Source organism: Sander vitreus, chromosome 8 (genome assembly GCF_031162955.1).
Source record: "Sander vitreus isolate 19-12246 chromosome 8, sanVit1, whole genome shotgun sequence".
NCBI lineage: Eukaryota > Metazoa > Chordata > Actinopteri > Perciformes > Percidae > Sander > Sander vitreus.
The window spans coordinates 30,543,078-30,567,145 of record NC_135862.1 but is presented as its reverse complement, the minus strand read 5'-3'; the positions used below and the strand labels follow the sequence as shown (position 1 = coordinate 30,567,145).

The following is a 24,068-nucleotide window of genomic DNA, read 5'->3' as shown; positions in this document are numbered from 1 at the left end:
TGTGTGTGTGTGTGTGTGTGTGTGTGTGTGTGTGTGTGTGTGTGTGTGTGTGTGTGTGTGTGCGTGTGTGCGTACGTACTTGGGTGCGTGCGCGTGTGTATGTATGTGTTCAGACTCCCAGACTAGTCCATGCTGGAGAAACTCCACTTCTAGTGATCCGTTACTGATAATCCCAAGTTTGTCTCAGTCTCTTCGATTCCATTTCACTCGGTCAAACTGTCTCTGTACATCCTTTGTCCACACAACTCACCTTGTCTACGATTTTCACTTTCTCTTTCCTTGACTTGTCTGTTTAATATATCCTCCCTTCAACTATCTTTGTTGCTCTTACGGTTTCTTTTTTTTCTGTTTCTTTTCTCTTTCGCTCCCCTCTCTCTGTCCTCCCTGCCACACCAGTCATCCAACTGAATGTCATCACAGAAGGTCCATGTCAGCACACACACACACACACACACACACACACACACACACACACACACACACACACACACACACACACACACACACCATTCAAGCCCCCCCCCTCCCCCTACCACCGGCCTCCCACTGACAATCAAGAGACCGCCCAGTGAAACAATACAGCATCCACACAAAAGCTTCAATAATGCACCAGTGTCCAACCATCAAAATGCTACTGGTAAAACTGAATAGTGCAGGATTCAGTGTACCTGTATGCCAGGTAGAAAGGGTCCCTTATCATTTCTGACAATTTTCACAACTGTCTGACGTTGTTATTAAGCGTGTGTTAAGTATTCAGATCCTATATTCATTATATTAATACAACTCAATTACAAGTAAAAGTCCTGCATTCAAAATCTTAATTTATCTTGGTTAAAAGGACAGAAGTATTATCAATAAAATACATATATATATATATATATATAAATAATAAATATCTAAAATACTTCTGTCCGTGTTATAATATTATGCAGTAACATGTGAGCAGTATTCTTATTTTGTGGCAGGTCATGTGACCTGATTTTAACTACTTCATATACACAAGACATCATATTTTAGAAGGTCATCACAGGTTTTGTATGTAAAATCCTAATCTACAAAATGACTGCCGATGTAATAATATATATATATATATATATATATATATTTCCCTGAGTAGAAGTATATCATAAAATGGAAAAATTAAAAATTAATTTATATTATGATAATGATAACATCTGGCTGAAAGACATTTATAAGTGAAAATATCTTAGGATTCAGTGTTTATAGTTTCAACTGATATAATACTACTGTAGGACTTACAAAATGTCAACTACACTGTGACTAGGCTACAATTAGCAATGTTGTTGCATTCAATAAAGGTCACAGTAGTTTATATTCAATGCTATATTTAGGCCGTTATGATGTTTAAAGCTGCATTAATCAGTTTTTTAAAACAAGTTGTAAACACATTGACACATATTGACATATCAACATCATCATCTTTTAAGTCGATATATGGCAAAGAAAATTGTTGACTCCAAACTGTGATAGAAGATCCCAACCTGTGAACCTACCCGGACACACGCACAAACAGTAGGAAGTCTTATATAATCCAAACCTTGTGGCCATTCGAACCAGATAAGTGGTTAGGTGACTAAAATACAAAGCTAAAATGTTAAAAATATTAACCATAAATATATATCCTGTCCAGTGCAGTCCGCTGAATTTTTAGTTGCATATACTGTATGTAAGCAAGGGAAAGAAATGCTGACTGACAAGTTGTAAGAAATTATTTTAAAAGATGCTACCTGAATCAAACCAACTGTATATATGTCTCATGTATATTTAGGTTTTTGGAATTCATGTTGAAAATTAGGGAATTTGTTTGGACACCGATGTCCATTTGTGTAACATTTAACTTATGTGCATTCATGAGGCATGTTGAATGGATTATTACTCAAAATTGACACCAATGCAAAAACAGTACATAAACAATAACTACAGAGAGAATGGTTAATTGCTTAAAATTAATAGTTTTTATTGAATATATTTAACAACATTATTGCAGAGGGAGTGCTGTGATTTATTGCTTGATGGAAACACGAAAGCAACATGTCATCATCTTCCGGAATCTACAGAAAAAGGCACGCAATCCCTTCTTCTTCTTCTTCTTCTTCTTCTTCTTCTTCTTCTTCTTCTTCTTCTTCTTCTTCTTCTTCTTCTTATCATCATCACAGTCCTGAACCAGGAGGTCATGTGTCTCATAAACCATTACTTCCTCATGCTGCAGTACTTCCAGCTCATCATCAAAGTGCACAGCCCCATTGGTCTCCAGTTTGACCGAAGATGTGTCCCCATCTGCTAGGCTTACCATGGTGGCCATCTCCTCAAGAGAGACTCGTGGCGAAGCCTCCCTCTCCTCCACGAGTCTCTCTTCCAGTTCCTCTGAGAAAAAGACCTTAAGAGAAGCCTTCCTCTTCTCCAGAAGTTCCTCTTCCAGCTGAATGTTAGCCTGGCTGGTTGCACCAAACTGCACTTTGTGGTCCATATCCTCGACAGCAGAGACTTGAACCAAGGTTTCCTCTTTTCTGTATGTCCTCAATCACATCTTTTGGCAACGTGTCAACCTCTTCATCCAGAGAAAATGAAAATGATAGAAATTAATGTTGGAATATATTACATTTTATATATGTTTACAACTAAATGGTAATGCATTAATAATATTAATCCAATGGTAAAATAATATAACGAGGACAGGGATCATTCTGCATAATATGTACTTTTACTTTTGAGACTTTAATGGTCCAATGTGTAGGAATTTCCCATCTAGCGTTGAGATCATATATCGCAATCAACTCTCTCGCGCCACACAGTTCAAAGTACGTATTTAGTATTACAGCTACAGTAGCCTTCACGCTTCAAAAAGCCGCTCTCTTGCTCTTTTCAATATCTTTTTTCTTTTTCTGGGCGAAGAAGAAGACTCCTGTTCCTGAAATTTGGATTTTGAATACATGTGGTCCTCCATGTTTCCTTCTTTAAAGCTACGATACCCATTAGCAGCATTAGCAGCACCTGTGAGTTTATCATGTGACAGCGAAAACGCGAAAGGCGGAGCAATATGTCCTGTATGTCTCTTACCGGCTAACGTATTTCAAGATGGCGCATGAATATGGAGGGTCTACCCCAGTTGATGCGAATGCAAATGTAAAATTTCAAGCCAAAAGGAATACTTGGAATTGATGGTGGTGGTAAATATTCATGAAAAAGGACAAGTTTGTGAACGGGCAATACAGATTTTGATAATGAACAACTAAACACGTCACACACTGGACCTTTAAATACATTTGTTGCTAATACTTCTGGACTTTAACTTAACTAAAACGGTTGAGTTCTCACACATTGTCAACACCATCTGCGTCGCCAGGTCATTGTAATTTTAAATGTAGGTAACACAAAGTTTAGCTACGCAATAATATTGCTACATTTTGTTTGTTCCTGTGACGCTAACGTGACGTTTAAGCTTGATTTATACTTCTGCGTAACATAACACGTCGCTCCGCTGTGGCTTGGTAGCGTTGCATTTCCCCCTACTTATTTCCTGGTTCTCCTTCTCCATAAAGAACATTAAATCAAGAAGAGGGTTAATTTTCCAGCTACAGATTTCCCACCGTGGTCAGAAAGCATAGGGGAGAAACTTGTCTCTTACTAAGACTCTAGAGTCAGTTTCTTTCTGAAGCTAATCGCCGTCACTCTCTCACTCTCTCTACCACACACTTCCCACGCACACACACATGCCGGCCCTGCCATTCTCTTACAGAAATCGACGCACACACCAACGCACAAGTATAAACTTCAGGCCACTTACATAGACTACAGCGAAAGCTCTGCGTGAAGCCTCCGCACAACCATAAATCAAGCTTAACGTGACGTTTACAGTCTAGGGTTCTGGCTTTTTCGAGAGGTGCACATCAGGTTATGGCGTAGGGTCCTGCATAGGGTCCGTTTCTCTACATACCTACATACTAGGGGTGGTACGATTCATGAAAAAACATCCGAACCGCTTGGTTTGCATGTCTCGGTTCGGAGCGTGTGTGTGTCGCACGGTTCGTCAGTCCACTGTTAATGTGCACTAACCACTTACTGCCATAGTGCCCACTTTCGACACCTATGTTAAAACACTTACTGGAAACGACGAGGGGGATGAGCAACATGAACGCAACACATGGCAGCTGATTGGACGAACGCGTCACGTGGTTCTTGCTGCTCCCGAATTTCAAAACAGACTCTAATGGCGTCTCGTTCTGAATACGATCTCGTATTTTACGAAAATAGTTCACCGAAAAGTGAAGGAAGGCTCCCCGGAGTTGGAAGATGCTCCAGCGTCGTATATAGTCTGGTGTGTAGAAACATTTTGAATTTCATGTTACCTATGATGACAGCAGAAATAAAACAATAGATAGAACTCCCACTGTATGCATGTATTGTGCAACATGCATTCAATATGCTAATTTTAGCTATATATCATATGCTGAAGTATATTTCTGGAGTGTTAAAGATTAAAAGAAAAAATAACAAGAACCGTACAGAACCGAAAACCGTGACCCTAAAACCGTGATACGAACCGAACCGTGGATTTTGTGAACCGTACCACCCCTACTACATATGTAGCCACAGCGTAGATTTAACACAGAAGCATAAATCATGCTTTAAATACACGGGACTCGTGCATCGCTTCTCTGTAAAAATAGAGATGAACAGGGTGGCTTCCGTGGTCTATGCAGCTTCAGGTAATCATAATGGTAGCGCGCTGCTGTGTGGTCATTTATTTGTGTAAATGTCACGTTATTTTTAATCTATTGATACGTGTTCACGGGGACGTTTTTGTCGAAAGCCTGGAGAGAAATGTTTGGCCCTGTGGGTCTGAAAGAGAAGCACGAGAAGCAAAAAGAGTAGATGAACATGATGAAGTTGTGATTCTGATCGATTTAGAGTCTAGAGTTCTAGAGATCTAGAGTTTTACTCTGGCTCTGCCATTATGTTGGTGAGGTGTTTTTTTTTTTGTGTGTTTTTTCTTTATTGTTGTTTTTTCTTTTTTATTGATCAGCCCAATCTTTGTCCTTTTTTAAAAAAAAATTTAATTTTTTTTATTTAATCATTCACATACCAGTGAAGGAAGTCTAACACTTACCTACAGTAAGAGTTGCCTTTGAGTGGCCAAAATAAGGATATTCAGTCAGACATATGGATGCCTTCTCCTCGATCTTATTCTGGAAAACGAAACAAACTGATCTATTTTATATAGGCCTACATCTACATATACGCCTATGTAAAGTGTTTCATTTTCAAAATCACACTGAACGTTAAATCCATTACCCAATGCTGTCCACTTGAGGGAGCCATTCACTATCTGTTGTCTTGTCTTTTCTACCTCAGATTAAAGACAGTGTAGTAGCCAAACTGTGTTGACATTTAAATGATCTGAGGAATATACAGTGGGGCAAAAAAGTATTTAGTCAGCCACCAATTGTGCAAGTTCTCCCACTTAAAAAGATGAGAGGCCTGTAATTTTCATCATAGGTACACTTCAACTATGAGAGACAAAATGACAAATAAAAAAAAATAAAAAAAATCCAGAAAAATCACATTGTAGGATTTTTAATGAATTTATTTGCAAATTATGGTGGAAAATAAGTATTTGGTCAATAACAAAAGTTCATCTCAATACTTTGTTATATACCCTTTGTTAGCAATGACAGAGGTCAAACGTTTTCTGTAAGTCTTCACAAGGTTTTCACACACTGTTGTTGGTATTTTGGTCCATTCCTCCATGCAGATCTACCCTAGAGCAGTGATGTTTTGGGGCTGTCACTGGGCAACATGGACTTTCAACTCCCTCCAAAGATTGATAATTGCAAATTTGGTAAGACGTGTCGGACTTTAGGAGCTCCACACAGTCTGACGAGAAAACGGCAACCTCCATACCCAGTGAAAGTCACCGTTTTCTTGGCTACTGGACTACTGGGGCTCGGGTCTTCGCGGCGCTTCGCGGAGCTTCGCGGAGCTTCGCGGAGCTTCGCGGAGCTGGATGCCAGCTGCCGGCATAACTAGAGTATATTTAGTTTAAATTTCGTCACGCCACTTATATAACATATACCCCAAGGTCTTATAAAGCTAACTATGGTGTCCGATTTCAATTTAATGCATTTTTGTGAAAATTAGGGATTTCGTTAGCTGCTACTGTCCCTTCAATCCTATGGGTAAAGATCGCGGCTAGCTGCAGGCCCTGGAGCTCCATCAGGGCCTCTGCATTTTTTAGTCCAGTAACCCAGAACCGGTGACTTTGCGTGGGTATGGAGCGCCGCTGGCTTCCCTTCGTGACGGAGATCCAGATAGCTCACAGCGACTCTATGGAGTAGGACACGCCGGGCGGCGAGGCAGCACCGGCCACTTCACGTAGCCTGCTGAGCTCCTGCTGAACTGCGACACACAGTCGGACAAAATTTGCAATTAGCCATCATTTTTCGTAAAACGGCCCATATTTGCCCTGTACATAGTTGATTTCTCGCATAAAAAAGTCTCAGAAGTGAATTTAGTAATTAAATAGTGGACCTCTGGAGATCTGCATGACCTAGCTAGATTCAGAAGACTAAGCTGACCTCAGGTCAGTGGTGTAGCCTATGTAAATGTTGGGGGTGACAAAGACTAGGATTTGGGATGCTTACGTCAACTTCCAGCTTTGTTGAGATTCGCCCGTTTTCAGCGGCAGTTTCAAAATTTAACTACATTCCACAATTAGTCTGCATTACTGGGTTTTGCCTCAGAAACAACATTTTTGATGTCACCCCAGAAGTTTTCTATGGGATTGAGGTCTGGGGATTGGGCTGGCCACTCCATAACATCAATTTTGTTCATCTGGAACCAAGACTTTGCTCGCTTACTGGTGTGTTTTGGGTCATTGTCTTGTTGAAAGACCCATTTCAAAGGCATTTCCTCTTCAGCATAAGGCAACATGACCTCTTCAAGTATTTTGATGTATTGAAACTGATCCATGATCCCTGGTATGCGATAAATAGGCCCACCACCACAGTATGGGAAACATCCCCATAACATGATTTTTGCACCACCATGCTTTACTGTTTTCACAGTGTACTATGGCCCAAAATCTACTGTGTCTGCGGCCCCTAGACCCAAAAAGAACAATTTTGCTCTCATCAGTCCACAGAATGTTGCACCATTTCTCTCTCTTTGGTAAATTTCAACCTATTCAGTAAATTTTTTTTTTTCCAGCAATGGGACTTTGCGGGGACTTCTGGCTGATAGCTTTGCTTCACATTGCCTCCTTCTGATCATAACAGTACTCACAGGTAACTTTAAGACTTCTTTGATTTTCCTGGAGCTGATCATTGGTTGAGCCTTTGCCATTTTGGCTATTCTTCGATCTATTCGAATGGTAGTTGACCGTTTTTTCCCACATCGTTCAGGCTTTGGATGCCATTTCAAGGCATTTGAAATCATTTTGGCTGAGCAGCCTATAATTTTCTGCACTTGTACAATGTTTTCCCCTCTCCAATCAACTTTTTAATCAAAGTCCGCTGTTCTTCAGAGCAATTTCTGGAACAACCCATTTTGCTGAGTATTTCAGTGTGAAATGCACTATAACCAGCATGCACAACATTTGCTTCCTTCCTTCCTCAAATATGGGCCATAACTGACACCTGTTTCTTCACAGAATCAATCACTTCACTAATTGAACACAACACTGCTATTATTTTGAACATGCCATTTTCAATTACAGATTCAATTACACAGAATGAGCAGCATGCATGTCATGACTGTTGGGTCTGTTGGTTTTCTATGACTCTACAACACTTACTAGTAAATTATTTGCCATGTGGAAATATCACTCCTAATAAAAAATTTGATTTATGAGGTTAGTGATGTTGGACTGCTATTATTTTGAACACAACTGTACGTCTACCACTCTCTTTATAGACGTTTGGCACAGTGAAGAAGGGATATGTCTCAGTCTATAGCTGGGTCTGTATGGAATTAAATATTCCTTCAGGTAAGGAGGATAATCAGAGTACACACATTTAAAAATAACCTGGTACCAGTAACACTGTCTTCTGGCTTTTAGTGATAATAAGTTCAGTGAGTCATACATTAAACAGTGGTGAGTAGTAAAAGGACATCTCAGCACAAATCTGCATATATTATTGAAAGCAACATTTAATGGTTTAAGATTTGATTCTGATGTGTTTTGATAAACAACATCTGCATAGTCTAATATAGGAAATATTAACTGTGACACAATTCTTAACCTAATCACTTGAGTGAAACAGTTAATAGAGCGATACAATATTCGTAAATTACAGTATGCTATATGACTTTTTCTTATTCAGTAGAAGGTGGTTGGATTGTAATACATTTGAAGAGACATAAGTGGATACCCCTCCTCCACGAGCACCCCTATCAGCTCTATACAAAACATAACCATCAAGTTTGATTTCCTCATCTGATATGTTATTATTCAACCAGGTCTCAGACAGTATGATAACACTAGGTTTATTATAGACAAGCCAGGCCCTTAAAAGATACATTTTATGTGGCAAGCTCCTAATATTCAGGTGGATAACAAAGCCTTTACCCATATTAACTATTCAGGTATATAGGAGAAAATGTGGACAGGAGGGTGAGGGGTAAAGAGGCTGAGAGAGCAGCATACACGCACACACATACACATATACACACAAATGCGACATAGTAGGCCATTTTTCTGTGTGAGCGTGGCCTACCAATAGCTGAAGCCTGTCCTACAGTGACTGGAAACATGGTAAGCGCCTCTTCAACCCCTGTACTTAGTAGGACACAACCGTGGACAGCAGAAAAAGGGAGAATTAGCAACAAAATGCCTCCCCAACAACCGAGTGTGCAACTGGATAACAGATTTGCTCCACTGCTGCAGGACCCTGGACCTCCATCTGATGACCTGGATTGTGTCTCATTGTCATACAGCAGGGTAAGGACTCAGCAGAGCAATTCAAAAAGTAAAAAGCTACAGGGAAAGCTAATGACTGGGCCTGAAACTCTGATTGTGGGAGATGTAAAAAGACATCCTAAAGACATGGTGTCTGACTTGGCCCAAAGATATCGTGGCAGCACACCCATCTGTGAAGAACATTATACTGCTTATAGGGTCACATGATGTTGTAAAGCAACAGTCTGAATTGCTGAAACTGGACTTGATGGATCTGCTGAACACAGTCAGATCCCTAAACGCAGAGGTGTTTATCAGTGGCCCTGTACTGCCAGTCAGAAGAGGAGTTGAGAGATTCAGCAGACTGTTGGCACTGAACACATGGCCAGGAGTAAAGCTGTTCACCTCTAACCTACTTTACTTTCTGCCCCACACATCTGCTCCCTCGACCACAGAGCAGAGACGAGAAATCTCAAACCCCCCTCTTCACCCATCCAACACCCCTCAAACCCCCTCACCAACCCTGATACCCCTCCCATGCCATTGCTCTCTCCACTCACCCTTTCCCCTCTTTCCCCCTGCCCCATGTTGGAGTTCACTGACGAGATGAAGCAGCTGGTAGATGCTGGAACCAAATTTACCCCCCTTCCTTACTCCCCATCATTTGCCCCCCGGCCAAAAGTAAAATGCCAGGCACCTCTGCTAGGATGGCAGCTAACTCCTTCTCCCCAGACTGATAAGGATGCTTGTGTACAAAATGCAGCAAGCTTTAACTGATATGTGCCGGGTCAAGGCTGCACGCATAGTGCCACTCATGACTCTTTCCAGGACAAGCCCGGGCCTTGTGTATTAAATTCTTCCTCAATTTAATCTTGTAATAGGTAACAGAAAAAGAATGGTGAATCCGCTAAGTAAGAAGAAGCATTTAAATGCAAACTTAGCAAATTTAGCATCCATTCCTCATCAGCCACAGCCTGTCCCAAATAATGAGGCAGAACATTCTTTTAACACACTAACACTAGCCTTACTAAACGAAAAAGAAAAGTTCTCAGCTTTGATTTAAAAGAACCGAGAGTAGCAGCACACCTGCAGTTTTCTGGGAGTTTATTCCAGATATGTGGTGCATAACAGCTGAACGCTGCTTCTCCGTGTTTAGTTCTGACTCGGGGGACAGAGAGCAGAGCTGTCCCAGACCACCTGGAGGTCATAATCTAGCAGCAGATCAGAAATGTACTTTGGCCATAAACCGGTCAGTGGTTTTTAAACCAATAGTAGTAATTTGAAATCAATTCTTTGAGGGACAGGAAGCCAGTGTAAAATACCTCAGAACTGGAGGGATGTGATCCACTTTCCTGGTCATAGTGACTTGAGTAGCAGTGTTCTGAATCAGATGCAGCTGTCTAATTGATTTTTTAAGCAGACCTGTAAAGACACATTACAGTAGTTGATTCTACTAGGGCTGGGTATCGTTACAAAATATTCGATACCGGTAGCGATACCAATACTGTGACTTTGACACGGTTCCTAAACAATACTTTTTTTGTTACCAATTTTATAAAACAAAAATAAATTACAACATTACACGTTACGGCACAAATCTTTTTATTTTTCAGCTCCTACTACGTGAGCCTGCCTCTGCAACGTGTAACGTTAGACTGCCAATCATAGACATTATTAGATCTTGGTAGAAGCATGCTGCATGCTGATTGGCTCACCGACGCTGATGAGATTTACTCCTTATGTACTGAAATTGGGTATTGAATGACAAGGCATTTTTCGATACTTGATGCTTTAGAGGCAATTCGGTCGGTGCTTAAAAAGTCTTGAATTCGGTACCCAGCCCTAGAGTCTATTAAAGATAAATACATGGAGAAGTTTTTCCAAATCCTGCTGAGACATATGCAATTTAGCTCTAGATATAGTCTTGAGGTGATAGTAGGCTGACTTTGTAATTGTCTTACTAAGAAAGAGCATGGTTCAACAATAAGGGTTGCCCAATGGCCTGGGGCAAGTTAAACGCCCCGCCAGGCAAGTAAATATAGCAACCATAACAAGTTTTAATAAATTTTTTCTGCGATTATCTTTAAATCATAAATTACGTTATCGTTCTCTTGCCCCTTGCCCATGTCGGAGAATGCTTGTTGAATGGTTTAATTTGAATATGCTGTCGGCCAATCAAGAATTGAGTTGGCGTTAGTGACACGTAACTGGTGGCTGTCTTGTTAGAAGAAGAAGAAGATGATGATGGCTGCGTACAAGCTAAAGCGAAAGAGAATGTTTCAAGCGTCCTGGAAGAAGGAGTTTTCTCCTGGACGATGACGATGAAACTTCTAAATATAAAAATGTACTTGAGTCTTTGTTGTCATTTGATAACCACTAATAAAAAAAACTATTTGTACAGAGGTTAGTAAAAATTTACCTTGGGCAAGTAGAATTATTTTACTTGCCTGACTGGGCAATTGAAAATAAAAAAACTTAATGTTAAACCCTGAAGTGTTAGAGGTTTACGATGCATAGAGATAAAGATAGGAAGGATAGACAGGGATTTAGGATTATTGCTAGACATGCCAACCATTGAGGTACAAAACCAGAGATCTCTTGTACAAAAATGCTCCAGATGTGTTGCATTTTTGTGTGGAGGTTTCCTAGGGTAGCATGAAGAAAGCAGCTTATTCCTAGGTCTTGGTGAGGCACTGGGGCCACATTATAGGTAGCTCAACATGTTGTTGGCTGGTTGTTGTCTGTTGCCTTATGATAGGTCAAAACGACATTTAGCATTCATTCTGGGGCTTATGCCCTGAGTTGAATAGCCATGCGATAAGGTTTGGGAGTCAGCGTGACCCCATAGATTGGAGTGTAGTCTGGCTCTCCTGCATCCTCAGGCCAGATGAACTTAAACTTATTCAGCAGGGTCACCATGATGAGGAAGAGCTCCATACGAGCCAGACCCTCTCCAAGACACATACGAGGACCTGGGACATAAAAAAAAGACCTTAAAGTCATCCACAACTTTGATTAAACCCACCCTGCCTGTGCATACAACTGCAGATTTGATACAATGAGATCCTTAGTGGTGTTTGTTTGTATGCTATCATACCTGCAGAGAAAGGCATGAAGTCCTCTGGTTTAACAAACTTTTCCTGGTCATTGAAGAAGTTTTCCGGGTTGAATTCATTGGGGAATTTCCATTGTCCCTCCTCATTCAGCACTGAGGTCAGGTTAGGGATGATCAGTGTGCCCTGAGGAGAAAATGAAGCAAAAGAGAAAAGGGCATAAGGGAAGGCAGAAAACATTTGTTAGAAGATGTACTTGAGTTACCCAAGTACGATAATGTTCCAACCATTAATAAAGTATGATAGAAACTGGCTAACACTTTATAATAACCCTCATTAATAGATGGTAAATTGATAGTTAATTAATCTTTAGTTAATTATCATTTAACTGTTAGCAAACAGCCATTTTACTGTTAACAAACAATTACATTATAATTAATAATGTTTACTAATTATTAGTTGTGCTGTAAATTAACAGTTTATTGTTACACACATTATATCCCTCATATACTATATTAGGTATCTGGTAATGATTAAAAAAATGTTTGTAAACCTTTAAGAAACCATTTTTAAAACATCTATAAACATTACATAGATAGATGGACCGGATATTCCCAACACTTTGTTAAGGGTTACTAGTTGGTTTGTAAACCGTCAATAAACAGTGTCTGGATGGTTATTATAAAGTTGCAACAGATGACTATAATACCTTGTTAAGTAGTTCAAAAATACTTTGTAAACCATCTATACATATTATCTGGATGGCTATTGTAAAGTTGCGACTGACGTTTTTCATAGGTTTCATTGGTTAGTATATCTATATCTATATCTATATATATATCTATATATATATATATATATACATACACCGGTGTTTTCATATTTGCTGTCGATTTTTCCTATTTGCTGTTGTGTTTCTATATTTGCTGTCGTGTTTTCATATTTGTTGTTGTGTTTCCTATTTGCCATTGTGATTTCCTATTTGCTATCGTGTTTTCCTATTTGCTGTCGTGTTTTCCTAATTTGCTGTTGTGTTTTCCTATTTGCTGTCGTGTTTTCATATTTGTTGTTGTGTTTCCTATTTGCCATTGTGATTTCCTATTTGCTATCGTGTTTTCCTATTTGCTGTCGTGTTTTCCTATTTGCCGTTGTGATTTCCTATTTGCTGTCGTGTTTTCCTATTTGCTGTCGTGTTTTCCTATTTGCTGTCATGTTTTCATATTTGCTGTTGTTTCCTATTTGCTGTCGTGTTTTCCTATTTGCTGTCGTGTTTTCATATTTGCTGCCGTGTTTTCCTATTTGCTTTTGTTTCCTATTTGCTGTCGTGTTTTCCTATTTGCTGTCGTGTTTTCCTATTTGCCGTTGTGTTTTATGATTTGCTGTCGCGTTTTTCTATTTGCTGTTGTGATTTGCACTTCAGGGCCACCGTAGTTTATAGTGGATAATTAAAAAACAAAGTCTGTGTCAACTTGTGCCTCTAAAAGTATGTGCCCTGTTTCTGTAAGATGTTCCCATTCCACACAACCAGAATGGGCAGGACTAAGAGCTGAGCTACACTTTGAAAGCAAGTCAATTAGCTTGCCTCTTCAGTGCAGTCCAGTCCATCAACCATGTTTGCCTCAATCTTCCTGATATTGCTCTGCTTTGTCTTCCTCTTCCTTCTACTCAAATCCCAGAGGCCCAAGAACTTTCCCCCAGGACCCCCTATCCTGCCGATGCTTGGGAACATTTTGCACCTGAGCCTAGAGAATCCCCTGAAGGACTTTGAGAGGGTAAGAATGTTAATGTGTTAACATAAAAATGTGTTAATGTTTTGCTCTTCCAATGCCTGACATTGTTATTGCATTGATGTAATTACTACTAAACTATATTAGCTACCTATAATGTGTCAACAATGGTGTAATACTTACACTTGTGGCCACTGTGTAATAGTAATAGTTTCAACATTTGCTAAGTGTAAAAGTTACTCACAACAGGCTGTCTGTACAGAGTTGACTGCTTGTGCACTGTAGCTAAACAGTGGTACAGGCATTGGGTCATTATTGTAGCAAAATTATTGCAAGTTTGTGTGTGGAGAGTTGTGCAACTGTATCTCAATCCATGTGTTCTCATTTGCTGGTTTTTAAATTGCATTGTCAGATGATAAAATATTGAGCTTAGTGGGCAAATATGTTTTTTGTGTTTTTTAGTAAATTGCCCTTTCAAAGAGTAATATCTGAAGTTATATGATATATATGCATTTTAACAATGACTTGTTATCTTGTTCTTTCCCAGCTGAGGAATACTTATGGGAATGTCTACAGTCTGTTCCTCGGTACCAGACCAGCTGTTATCATCAATGGGATGAAGGCCATGAAGGAGGCTATGGTGACCAAGGGCACTGATTTTGCTGGACGACCCCAAGACATGTTTGTCAATGACGCCGTCCAAAGGAAAGGTAGAACAGACACAATATGTCATAAGGCAGAGAATGTTTTATTAAAATTAACTTATTAAAAAAAACATATAGTGCATACTGTATGTCAGAAATATCTCTTTCTATGAGTGTACTGTATGTAGGGATGGGTCAAGTACCATGATTCCTATATATCTTGCTACAACATATGGTTGTGCAGTTTAAGTTTTTATTGCCATCATTACTGTATCACACTAAATGAAGTGCTGGGAAATGGTGAAAAGGGAGAAACAGAAATGAAATGTCACATCAGGGGCGATTCTAGTATCAGACCTTCAGGGGGGCTCAGCCCCTAATGCGAATGTGACACGGATATAGTGCATGCAAACCCCCCTCCTGCTAAATCAGTCATTTCAATAGCCGATAATCTCTGAGCTAGCTACTGAACAACGTCAACATTTTTTGACACTATCATGGAACTAAACCTGACACTTTATAAGTCACAGTAATAACGACCAATTTGACACAATGTTCTAACATTCAGCCATTTTAGTTGCTTACGTTTCAATTTGGGTTCTAATCTGCGCCATGAAATTAACAACTTCTTCTCTTTCTCTGGGGACTACAACCACACTCCTGCTCTCCCTCTGACAGATTAGATAGAGACTCAGCCAAAGGCACAACAACCTCCGATTGGTCAACGCTAGGTTTCTGTTAACCCTTTCCTTGACTGGGTTACAGGTGGATAGCATCGGCGACAGACACACAGGATATTAAACCTGTTTCAAGCCCTTTGAACCTGTAATTGCTTGTCCTCTGTCACTAACAGACAAGTTCGCAAACTCTAAGTTGAAGCACTAAAATGTATTTTTTATAAATGTTTTATGAATTTTTTATTTTTTTATATTATAATTTTTAGGGGGGCTGAGATGAAATTTAGGGGCGCTTGAGCCTCCCTAAAAAGGGTTTTAAATCGCCAATGTGTCACATGTTGCCTAGTTTATCTTTGTAGAAGGCTTCCCTTCACTACTCTAGGAAAAGCAAAAGATGTGTACTGATTGCATAGTAACTGCACAGGGTATTCAGCCATGTTAACTAAGATTCCAAACTGTAGGGAGAAAACATGTTCAGTTTATAGGGAACTGAATTCACTGAATTGTGATTCGGCAGAATTTCTGGCAGCACCAGAGCAATCCCGGAAGTGGAACGTCGTGGATATAGACTACAAGCAATATTACCAATCAGTCATTGTGCCTTGCTGAATTGACAGCATACATCTTGTAAATTGATCAAATCACATGTCTTTAAGTTACAGTGGAAAGTATCCTGTGTGTCTTTTCCTGCATGTCTCATTTGAGTTCATTGCATTACAGATAAATGGGCCAATCCCCAGTATTTTAACTGTTGTCTATCGTCGTTTACTGCCTTTTATCAGATTACAGCATAAAAAAACCTGCTTATAAATATAAGGATTATTGGATAGGATAGAACAACACATTATTATGCTAAATAAAACATCATATTCATTATTAATCTAACTTGTTTTCATTTCAAACAAATTGTGCATCTGAATACAATCCACATTTTCTAAAGGCTCAGTCTACCACTTTTTTAAAAAACAATTCCTGTGCTGGATCCATGGTATCATAATTTTGGATAGTTGTCATGGAAACATTAATTGGTCATGTTACAAGGGCTGGGAAGATTGGCACAACAGGCAGCCAAATGACAGTGCTCTGATCCAATGGAAATGACAAGAACTCTAGCCCAATGGATTGGGGTGTGGGGTGTGTGTGTGTGTAGGGGAGGGGGGCACCAGGGGAGGCCAATCATATTTCAGGGGGGTCCGGTGCCACCTCATGCCCCCCCATCTAGCCCCGTCCCTGATTTAAGGTGTCTTGAGTATCAAGAAAGGCACCCATAAATAAAATGTATTATTATTATTATTATTATTATTATTATTATTATTATTATTATTATTATTATTATTACTAGTATAATTAACGGCTGACAATGTCTGGTCGTCAAGTGCAACCATGCTTATACTATATACTCATTGTGTCACTACACCTGTTGTAGGAGTGATTTTTGCAGATTATGGCTCTATTTGGAGGGACCATCGTCGCTTTGCTCTGGCGACTTTGAGGAACTTTGGTCTCGGGAAACATTCCATGGAGGAGAGGATTCAGACAGAGATACAATACACCATTGATACACTGGAAAAGAGTATTGGTATGTCATCTGAGGGTCCACACAATCTTAATAAGGATGGGAGGGTTTTCTGAGCAGCAGAAATATCATTGATAATATTACAAGGTGGATTTTGATTATGAATTTTGCATTGTTATTTTGTGTTCTTGCACAATGCTGTATCTTACTTAATGTTCATCATCTTTTACAGGCAATACCTTGAATCCTCAAGTTATGTTTCATAATGCGGCCTCCAACATCATCTGCCAGGTCCTGTTTGGTACACGCTACGAGTATGATGATGAGTTCATCAAAGTTATTGTTCAATGCTTTACTGAGATTACCAAGATAACCAATGGACCATGGACTGTGGTGAGTGAAAGCATGTTTCTGCCTTCAAACCTGGCTCAAAAATATTAACAAGTATAATGTTTAAATTCCCAAAAGGATTGCACTCTTTTACAGCTAAACCTGCACAAATAACACAAAAAGACACAGTGTAATTCCTAAAGCACCTGCAAAGTTTAACATGCACCCTAGGTAGTCTTTGACTTTGAATAAACAAACGTCAATTCCTGAATGTAAGGACGTTTCAGAATCCCACATATGCAAAGCACAACCAGCTGCAGACAACAAGTGGCAGACAGAACGTGATGGCACTTATAGGCAGGCTACCAGTGGTGAAGTACTGAATCTCAGTACTTAAGTAAAAGTACAAATAACCAGAGACATATTTACTTTAGTAAAAGTACCACAATGACAACCCTGCTTAAGTAAAAGTAAAAAGTACCTGATTTTAAATGCACTTTAAGTATTAAAAGTAAAAGTACTTGCCTAACGATTTAGTCTTTTAATGTCTATATTCTAATAATTAAAAAAAAAAAAAAACAGTATGGGCTGTGGCATTTTAATTAAGTTAGTTTTAGGTTAATGTAATTGTGCTTACCATCTGTGGCCCAGTTTACATTCTGACTTCCAATTCTGGTTATCTATCAGGGTGATCTGCATGAAGCTCGACTTGGCATTATTTCCCACGGGACAGTGAATGCTGCACACATTTATTTCCTGAGAACACATGGGCTTGGACAACAAGTATGTGGCTGTATATTAACCATATGTGACCGTTACCGGAAGCAGAGTATTGGGAGCAGCAGCGGTACCGGGAGCGGTACCGGGAGCTGGACGGACTGCCGCCGGTGCAGGAGCCGCTGCTGAAGGCTTCCCTGCGGACTGCAAATGTCTGACAGTTCGGAAGTAAAATATGTATTCATTTCATGCTTAGAATTATTTTTATGTGAAAGACACAAAAAACAGAAAAGGCATTTTTCGTGTCTTGGGGACTGAGTTGTTCAAATATCATTATTAGTAGACCATCTTAAGCTGGAAGAGGCCTGTGTAATGGTTGTCTCTCCAACCCCCTATACAGACACCATGGCTGCCTTGAACGATACATTTGGCCAGTCTCACCAGTTTGCATTTAAGAAGATAGCTACAATGATGTATGCTTCTGATATCCACAGAGGTAAAGTCAAGGCCTTTAAGAGATTTGCTCTCAAAGTTTAAACCCTGGTTGGGATGCTCAAAACCCTTGGTGCTGACTGTAAAACCTTAATAAGGTGTCTCCCGTCCATCCAGTCCTTCATCCAATAACCAAGCTCCTATTCCAGGATTAAGACTCTAAACTATGCCATCTGGGCCCAGAAAGAGTGTTTTGGTAAGTGGAGCTTGCGGGCCAGTGAAGCAATATGAAGACATCAGTACCATTGCAATGGCAATTCCAAAAATGGCTGATTTACCACCTGCAAGGCACAGTCTCTCAAAGCCACACTTCCACGCCAAAGAAATAGATTGCTTCGGGACAAACCTGAGTCAACCTAAGCCTAGACCAAGATGAAAGACCAACTGACCAAACAACAGATATCTTTCCACTTTAATCCACCCACCGGGCTAGAGTGCTCACCCGGTAGAGTGTGCGCCTCATCTAGGCTGAGTCCTTGGCAGTGGTCGGGTTTGAATCTGACCCACAGCCCTTTGCTGTATGTCGTTCCCTCTCTCTTGACTTTTGGGGGGGGGAACCACAGAGGAGGATGTGTCTGTACGCCCCTCAGGAGACGTCTAAAGGAGCTGTTGGACCAGGATTGCTGAGTCAATTCAATTTTCAATTCAATTCAATTCAAGTTATCTCAGGACACTTTACAGATATAGTAGGTCTAACCACACTTTATAATTTACAAAGACCCAACAATTCCAGTGATTCTCCCAAGAGCATGCATGAGTCGACAAGAATACAGTCCCTCCCCTCGCATGCTCGCCCATAAAAACTCTGTGAAAGCCTTTGTTTCCTCAACACACTTTTGCAGACTGCTTGACACTCTGTTAAATTGTCTCCTTCTACTTGCAAGAGATTAAATAAAATAACATAGATAACTCCAGTGTGTCAGACAATCTTAATTTCCAGCTTCATCACCGAACACCAAAGAGATTTTCCACAACAGGGGGGCTAGCACTTTGGTGGTACATGAGAAAGAGAATCTGTTTGGTCAAGTCTGTACACAAACTGTCTGTCACAGAGGAGGTGCTCAGAACTGTGTGGAAGACATTCTTAAACGAACCCCAAAGCTGTGTCAAGAGTGTCAAGGCACTGTGAACTTCCTCAAGTGATTTACAACCTGCAATGGAGCAGCTAAGCAAGCACTGCTGGAGATACAGCCAGTTTGTGAGAAGCAAACTACCCAATTTACAAGCCTCGTCTGTCTGCACAAGTTAACATTCTGGGATAGTGGAAAAAACATCCAGACTTGTTTGTATTTCTTTTAAACCAATCACAATAGTCTTTGGTGGTATAAGCCCTGGATGCAGAGACGGTGCATCCTGTGAGTCAGAGTAGTGTCTGTATATATCTTAGTATTTCCCGGAGTAAGTTTGCTTAGTTTGTGATATTCATTGTTGAATTGATGATGGGGTAATTTAATGGCTATATTTTAATTTAGGTTTCCCTGTTTTGGAAGGTAACAGTGCAATAGAAGTGTGCCAATTTATGTTAGTAAAATTATATTTCAAATTATTGTTATCTCTCTGCTGTGTCTGTCAGAGCGTTGTCAGCAGGAGATAGACGAGGTGTTGGAAGGGAAGGATCAGGCCAGTTTTGATGACAGACACAACATGCCTTACATGCAGGTAAATAATTAGATTTCACTTAATCATTTTATTTTTATTGTATGTGTACACATGGGTCTGACTGTAATTGTTAGAGCTTGATACAAACTATGCTAACAATAAATCTGGTGAGATAATCTGTTTAGGTTGGGGTCCTTGGTGTAGATCAATTATAATCACTGCTTTTGAACCACATTTATAATGACCTTTATTGCCTGGTTGTCATCACATTGCTGGCAGGTTCCCATATTGCAAGTTTATTGCTCTACTGTTTTGTGGCTGAGCTTCTGAGAGCCTGCATTGTTTTTCTTCTGCCCCATAAAGTCACATAAAGCATAAGAACATTTGTTCGTTGTTTAAATCTCTCTTGATCCAGGCTGTGATCCATGAAGTGCAGAGGATAGCCAACACTGCTCCACTCAGCGTCCCTCACTGTACAACTATAGACACAGAGCTCATGGGATATTCCATACCCAGGGTAAGAATCAACTGGTATAGTGAACACTATAGTGAGGTGTTGTGGAAAGAAACCTCACTGACTATATCAGCACGGTACCTTATTGTGGAGGCAAGGTATGGTAACCTCTGTTGGGAACATAGTTAAACATGACTTTTCTGCTAATTTTAATTCAATTTTAATTGTAATTTATTGTAAGAAAAAAGTTTAGTGTCTTTAATGTTGGTTACAATTTTTCTAGCTTGGATCAACGGAAGTACATTACCAGGATAAGCCCATCCCCTACTGCTAGCTGTGTGTCAAAATCCCTTCGCTACGGGAAACAACAAGAACAACCTCCAAGCTAGCAAGCTAACGTTACATGTTCAAAATGGCTGGTTTTGACGAAATTTTAAATTGCAATAAAGCAGGCCTGCTTGGTTCTTTGATGGAATGACTGTGAAGAGAAAGAAGAAAGAATATGTTTACGGCATTCTTACTTTGATGTTTCGGCACCGATTGGTGGGGTTTGCTATGGACAAAGTACATGCAGCGATTAGAACAAATCGTGTTTAGACATGCTAATTTAAATAGCTCACATACTGTATTGTGTGAACATTTTCTGCCCTTTGCTCTTTTGCTTCATTTTCTCCTCAGGGCACACTGATCATCCCTAACCTGACCTCAGTGCTGAATGAGGAGGGACAATGGAAATTCCCCAATGAATTCAACCCTGAAAACTTCCTCAATGACCAGGGAGAGTTTGTTAAACCAGAGGCCTTCATGCCTTTCTCTGCAGGTATGAATTAAAAAAAAAAAAAACACTGCTAAGGAACGCGTTGTATCACAGCTGCAGTGGCATGCACAGGCAGGGTGGGTTTAGTCAAACTGTTGTGGATGACTTTGAGGTCTTTTTTCATGTCCCAGGTCCTCGTATGTGTCTTGGAGAGGGTCTGGCTCGTATGGAGCTCTTCCTCATCATGGTGACCCTCCTGAGGAAGTTTAAGTTCATCTGGCCTGAGGATGCAGGAGAGCCAGACTATACTCCAGTCTATGGGGTCACACTGACTCCCAAACCTTATCAGATGAAGATCCAACTCAGGGCAACACAGTGAGGCTGTCTGCAGACACACCGACTGCCATTTGCTCTTTCCTTAGTTTTCAGCTGCCCTATTCACAGCAGTCACTATCTATATGCTAGCTATGACAGCTAACAACACACATAGTGAATTATGCCAGGCGTCATAGCTACATTATATCTGTTTAGGTTACAGGCTACAATGTGCTTTTAATGTACTGTGTGTTCCATTAAGTAGATATAGACTTACTTTTGAATTGAGACTGTCCTCCCAGGAAGAATGACAGCATTAGTCGTTTCAGCAAGTACCCCAAAACAACACGTGTTTACAAGTGACAAAGCCCTCTATGGACTGTAGAAATTATTATAGGAGCAAAGGAGGAAGTCAGGTGATGTTTAAGTGTGACGAAGTCCGCATAGCAGAGGTCCGGGTTGGTGGTGTATAGGATGGGTCAATGAAACATCGCCAAAGATCCCCTAACATTAATGAAATTTTAACCCAAACCATAATGTTTCACTAGACCAAGTTGTTTTACTGCCTAAATGTAATCAAACCTTAACCATAGAATTGTAACATCATAAAACTGATTTATTTTCCAATAGTGATTTGTAACGTTGTTTAAAGGAACAGACAAATGATGTTGTCATGCCGATGGGAGCATCAAATCAAAAAATACTTTCATGAGTAGTTTTAGTAGGTATTTTGCTGTTTATTTTGGAGAAAGTTTTGATTCCATGACATGCTTTAATATGTATACTTACCACTGAGCCTACCTATGTATTCACATAGCATGCCTTGATATGTAATTGATTTATATGGGATTGATAAGATGGAGGACATTCTGGCCAATTCGTCATCTTTTTAGTCTGATGTGCAACATTTATTGCAATAGCATTTTAATGATATGCATTTATGATTTACAAAAATAAATAACAATATTAACCAAATCGTCTCAGTCTCCCCATTGTGTCTCTGTTTTGGTTGATAGACTGTACATTACACAACCAAAAGGTTATACAAAGTCCTTCATGCTATCAGACTTTTAAACCTTGACAATAGTCTCTTGGAATGAGCATCTACTACTGTACATACTGTATTTTACTATTATAAGGTTTATTTTTACCATTTGTCTGGGAATCTTATTTATTTATGTATTTATTTATTTTTATCATTGTTCTTAACTTGAACTGAACTGTGTATACTCATTGCTTGGCTCTCGTGTGTTGTCTCTGAGATACCAATGCCAGCTGTTTATGTGTAAATGGGTTTGTTTGGTCTGCAGACTGTTGAACTGAATTCCCCTTTGGGGTAAATACAATTGTTTGAACTTGAACTTGAGCATGTTGCATCATGCTGACCATCCAATCGGAGAAAAGTCAAATAGGGGGGTAAACGGTTTACTTTGTTCATCTGACATGCTAGAGTCAACATGGGGGAGCCCGAGCCTACTCTTCTGGGACACAGGTGGGTTAATTACATGTGTTATCACAGGACACGCAAGTAAAAAAAATGTAATTACCTACCAATATCAAGACAGCTGTGCATGCATCCCAGGGTTATTTTTTGCATATTTATTAGTTTATGTGGTCGTTGTTGCAGTGTATATGGGTAGTTAATTAATTGACAATAATTATTATTTAATTCATTGCAGAATGCCTGCACTCTATGTTGTTTATTGGCAAAAGTTGTTTAAACAAAAATTACATTTGGGGCACCATCTCAATAAAGAGAAACTGATAAACAATGCCTTTTCAATCTCATAATCTGGAGGTCTGCTACAAGAGTTAGTTCATAACTTGGTGTACAGTGGCGTAAGATTTCAAACACAAATTCACGTATTCAGGTTCCCTATAAATAAAGAATGTTTACTTAAGAATATACACTACTAAATTAGAATAGGCATAAACGATTGAAAAAAGGAATGAATGGAAACTAACACAGAATTAACAAATGAATGGCATACAATGAATGAAGCAACCGTTTATGCAGTATCAGTCAAAATGGACAGTAGCTTAAAGCGACACTATAGCCGCTTTCCGACCAAGTGGTTACAGGAACGTAGTTATAGGAAAAGTCCACTTCTAACAGATCTACTAACTACTGTCCCCCAAAACCGTTTTTTCCAATTGCATTCACACTGGCGAAGTGGCCATAGGAACTGGTAGGAGGGGTAAGGGAGTGATGCAAGCACGGCAACGGTCTTTATAGCGTTAAAATCAGAAAACAAATACACCAAAAAAAGTATGAACTGAATACTAAATCTAATGTATATAGCATATTTGTCATAATTTAAACAAGTCTCCCGAAGAGAAACGGGTATCACTCTCTCCCCCGCCTCTGCTTGCTTCGCTGTAGACGAGTATAACTCGTAAAAAAAAGTTAACCACAGGTTCCCGTTAATCTTATGATGATGTGATATTTAAACAAACGAACCGTCAACTGCTAAATAAAAGCCTCTTGTTTACGAGACCGGTCTGAGAGACCTCCAGCTTACAGCGGTCCCCCTACAGGATGTCTCAATGGAACTACAGCTCGCGCGGCCCGCCGCTTCGAGGAGCATCTCGCTGCAGCCTGTGGGAAGGCCCCACGTCCAAGTCAGTCATTTTATTTTGCCTACATCACTCCCCATACGCTCGAAAGAACCAAGACGGTAGCGAAGCTGATATAGCCTCTTGTTTCACATTAAGTGCTAAATGACAAGCCTTCAAACATGGACTGGGTTCAAAGTTCAGAGGTCAATATTTCAAAGCAGGAGTAATGTATCCTCTTCAGACTGACATATGTTACTGTCAAGGTTGAGACCTTTCCAACGATGTGGTTGCTATAGTCCTCTGACAGTGTT

At 39.9% G+C, this 24,068-nt stretch overlaps 1 protein-coding gene across 1 annotated transcript; it reads left to right on the top strand.

Annotated features, from left to right (window-relative positions):
• Window positions 1–13,522: 13,522 nt before the first annotated feature.
• On the top strand, window positions 13,523–21,262 carry LOC144522760 (cytochrome P450 2D9-like). Its single transcript, XM_078258065.1, has 9 exons — window positions 13,523–13,742; window positions 14,245–14,407; window positions 16,445–16,597; window positions 16,767–16,937; window positions 17,690–17,793; window positions 19,571–19,732; window positions 20,088–20,189; window positions 20,805–20,946; window positions 21,075–21,262. Exons 1-9 carry the CDS (start codon window positions 13,581–13,583, stop codon window positions 21,260–21,262), a joined length of 1,347 nt encoding a protein of 448 aa, XP_078114191.1. The 5' UTR covers window positions 13,523–13,580.
• The last annotated feature ends 2,806 nt before the right edge of the window (window positions 21,263–24,068 follow it).

Bases quoted from the DNA above. Each gene is read 5' to 3' on its own strand.
- LOC144522760 (XM_078258065.1), top strand. From the start codon at position 13,581: ATGTTTGCCTCAATCTTCCTGATATTGCTCTGCTTTGTCTTCCTCTTC. The intron at 16,598-16,766 runs GTATGTCATCTG...CATCTTTTACAG, and splicing joins TACACTGGAAAAGAGTATTG to GCAATACCTTGAATCCTCAA. The intron at 17,794-19,570 runs GTCTGACAGTTC...GGAAGGTAACAG, and splicing joins CTTCCCTGCGGACTGCAAAT to TGCAATAGAAGTGTGCCAAT.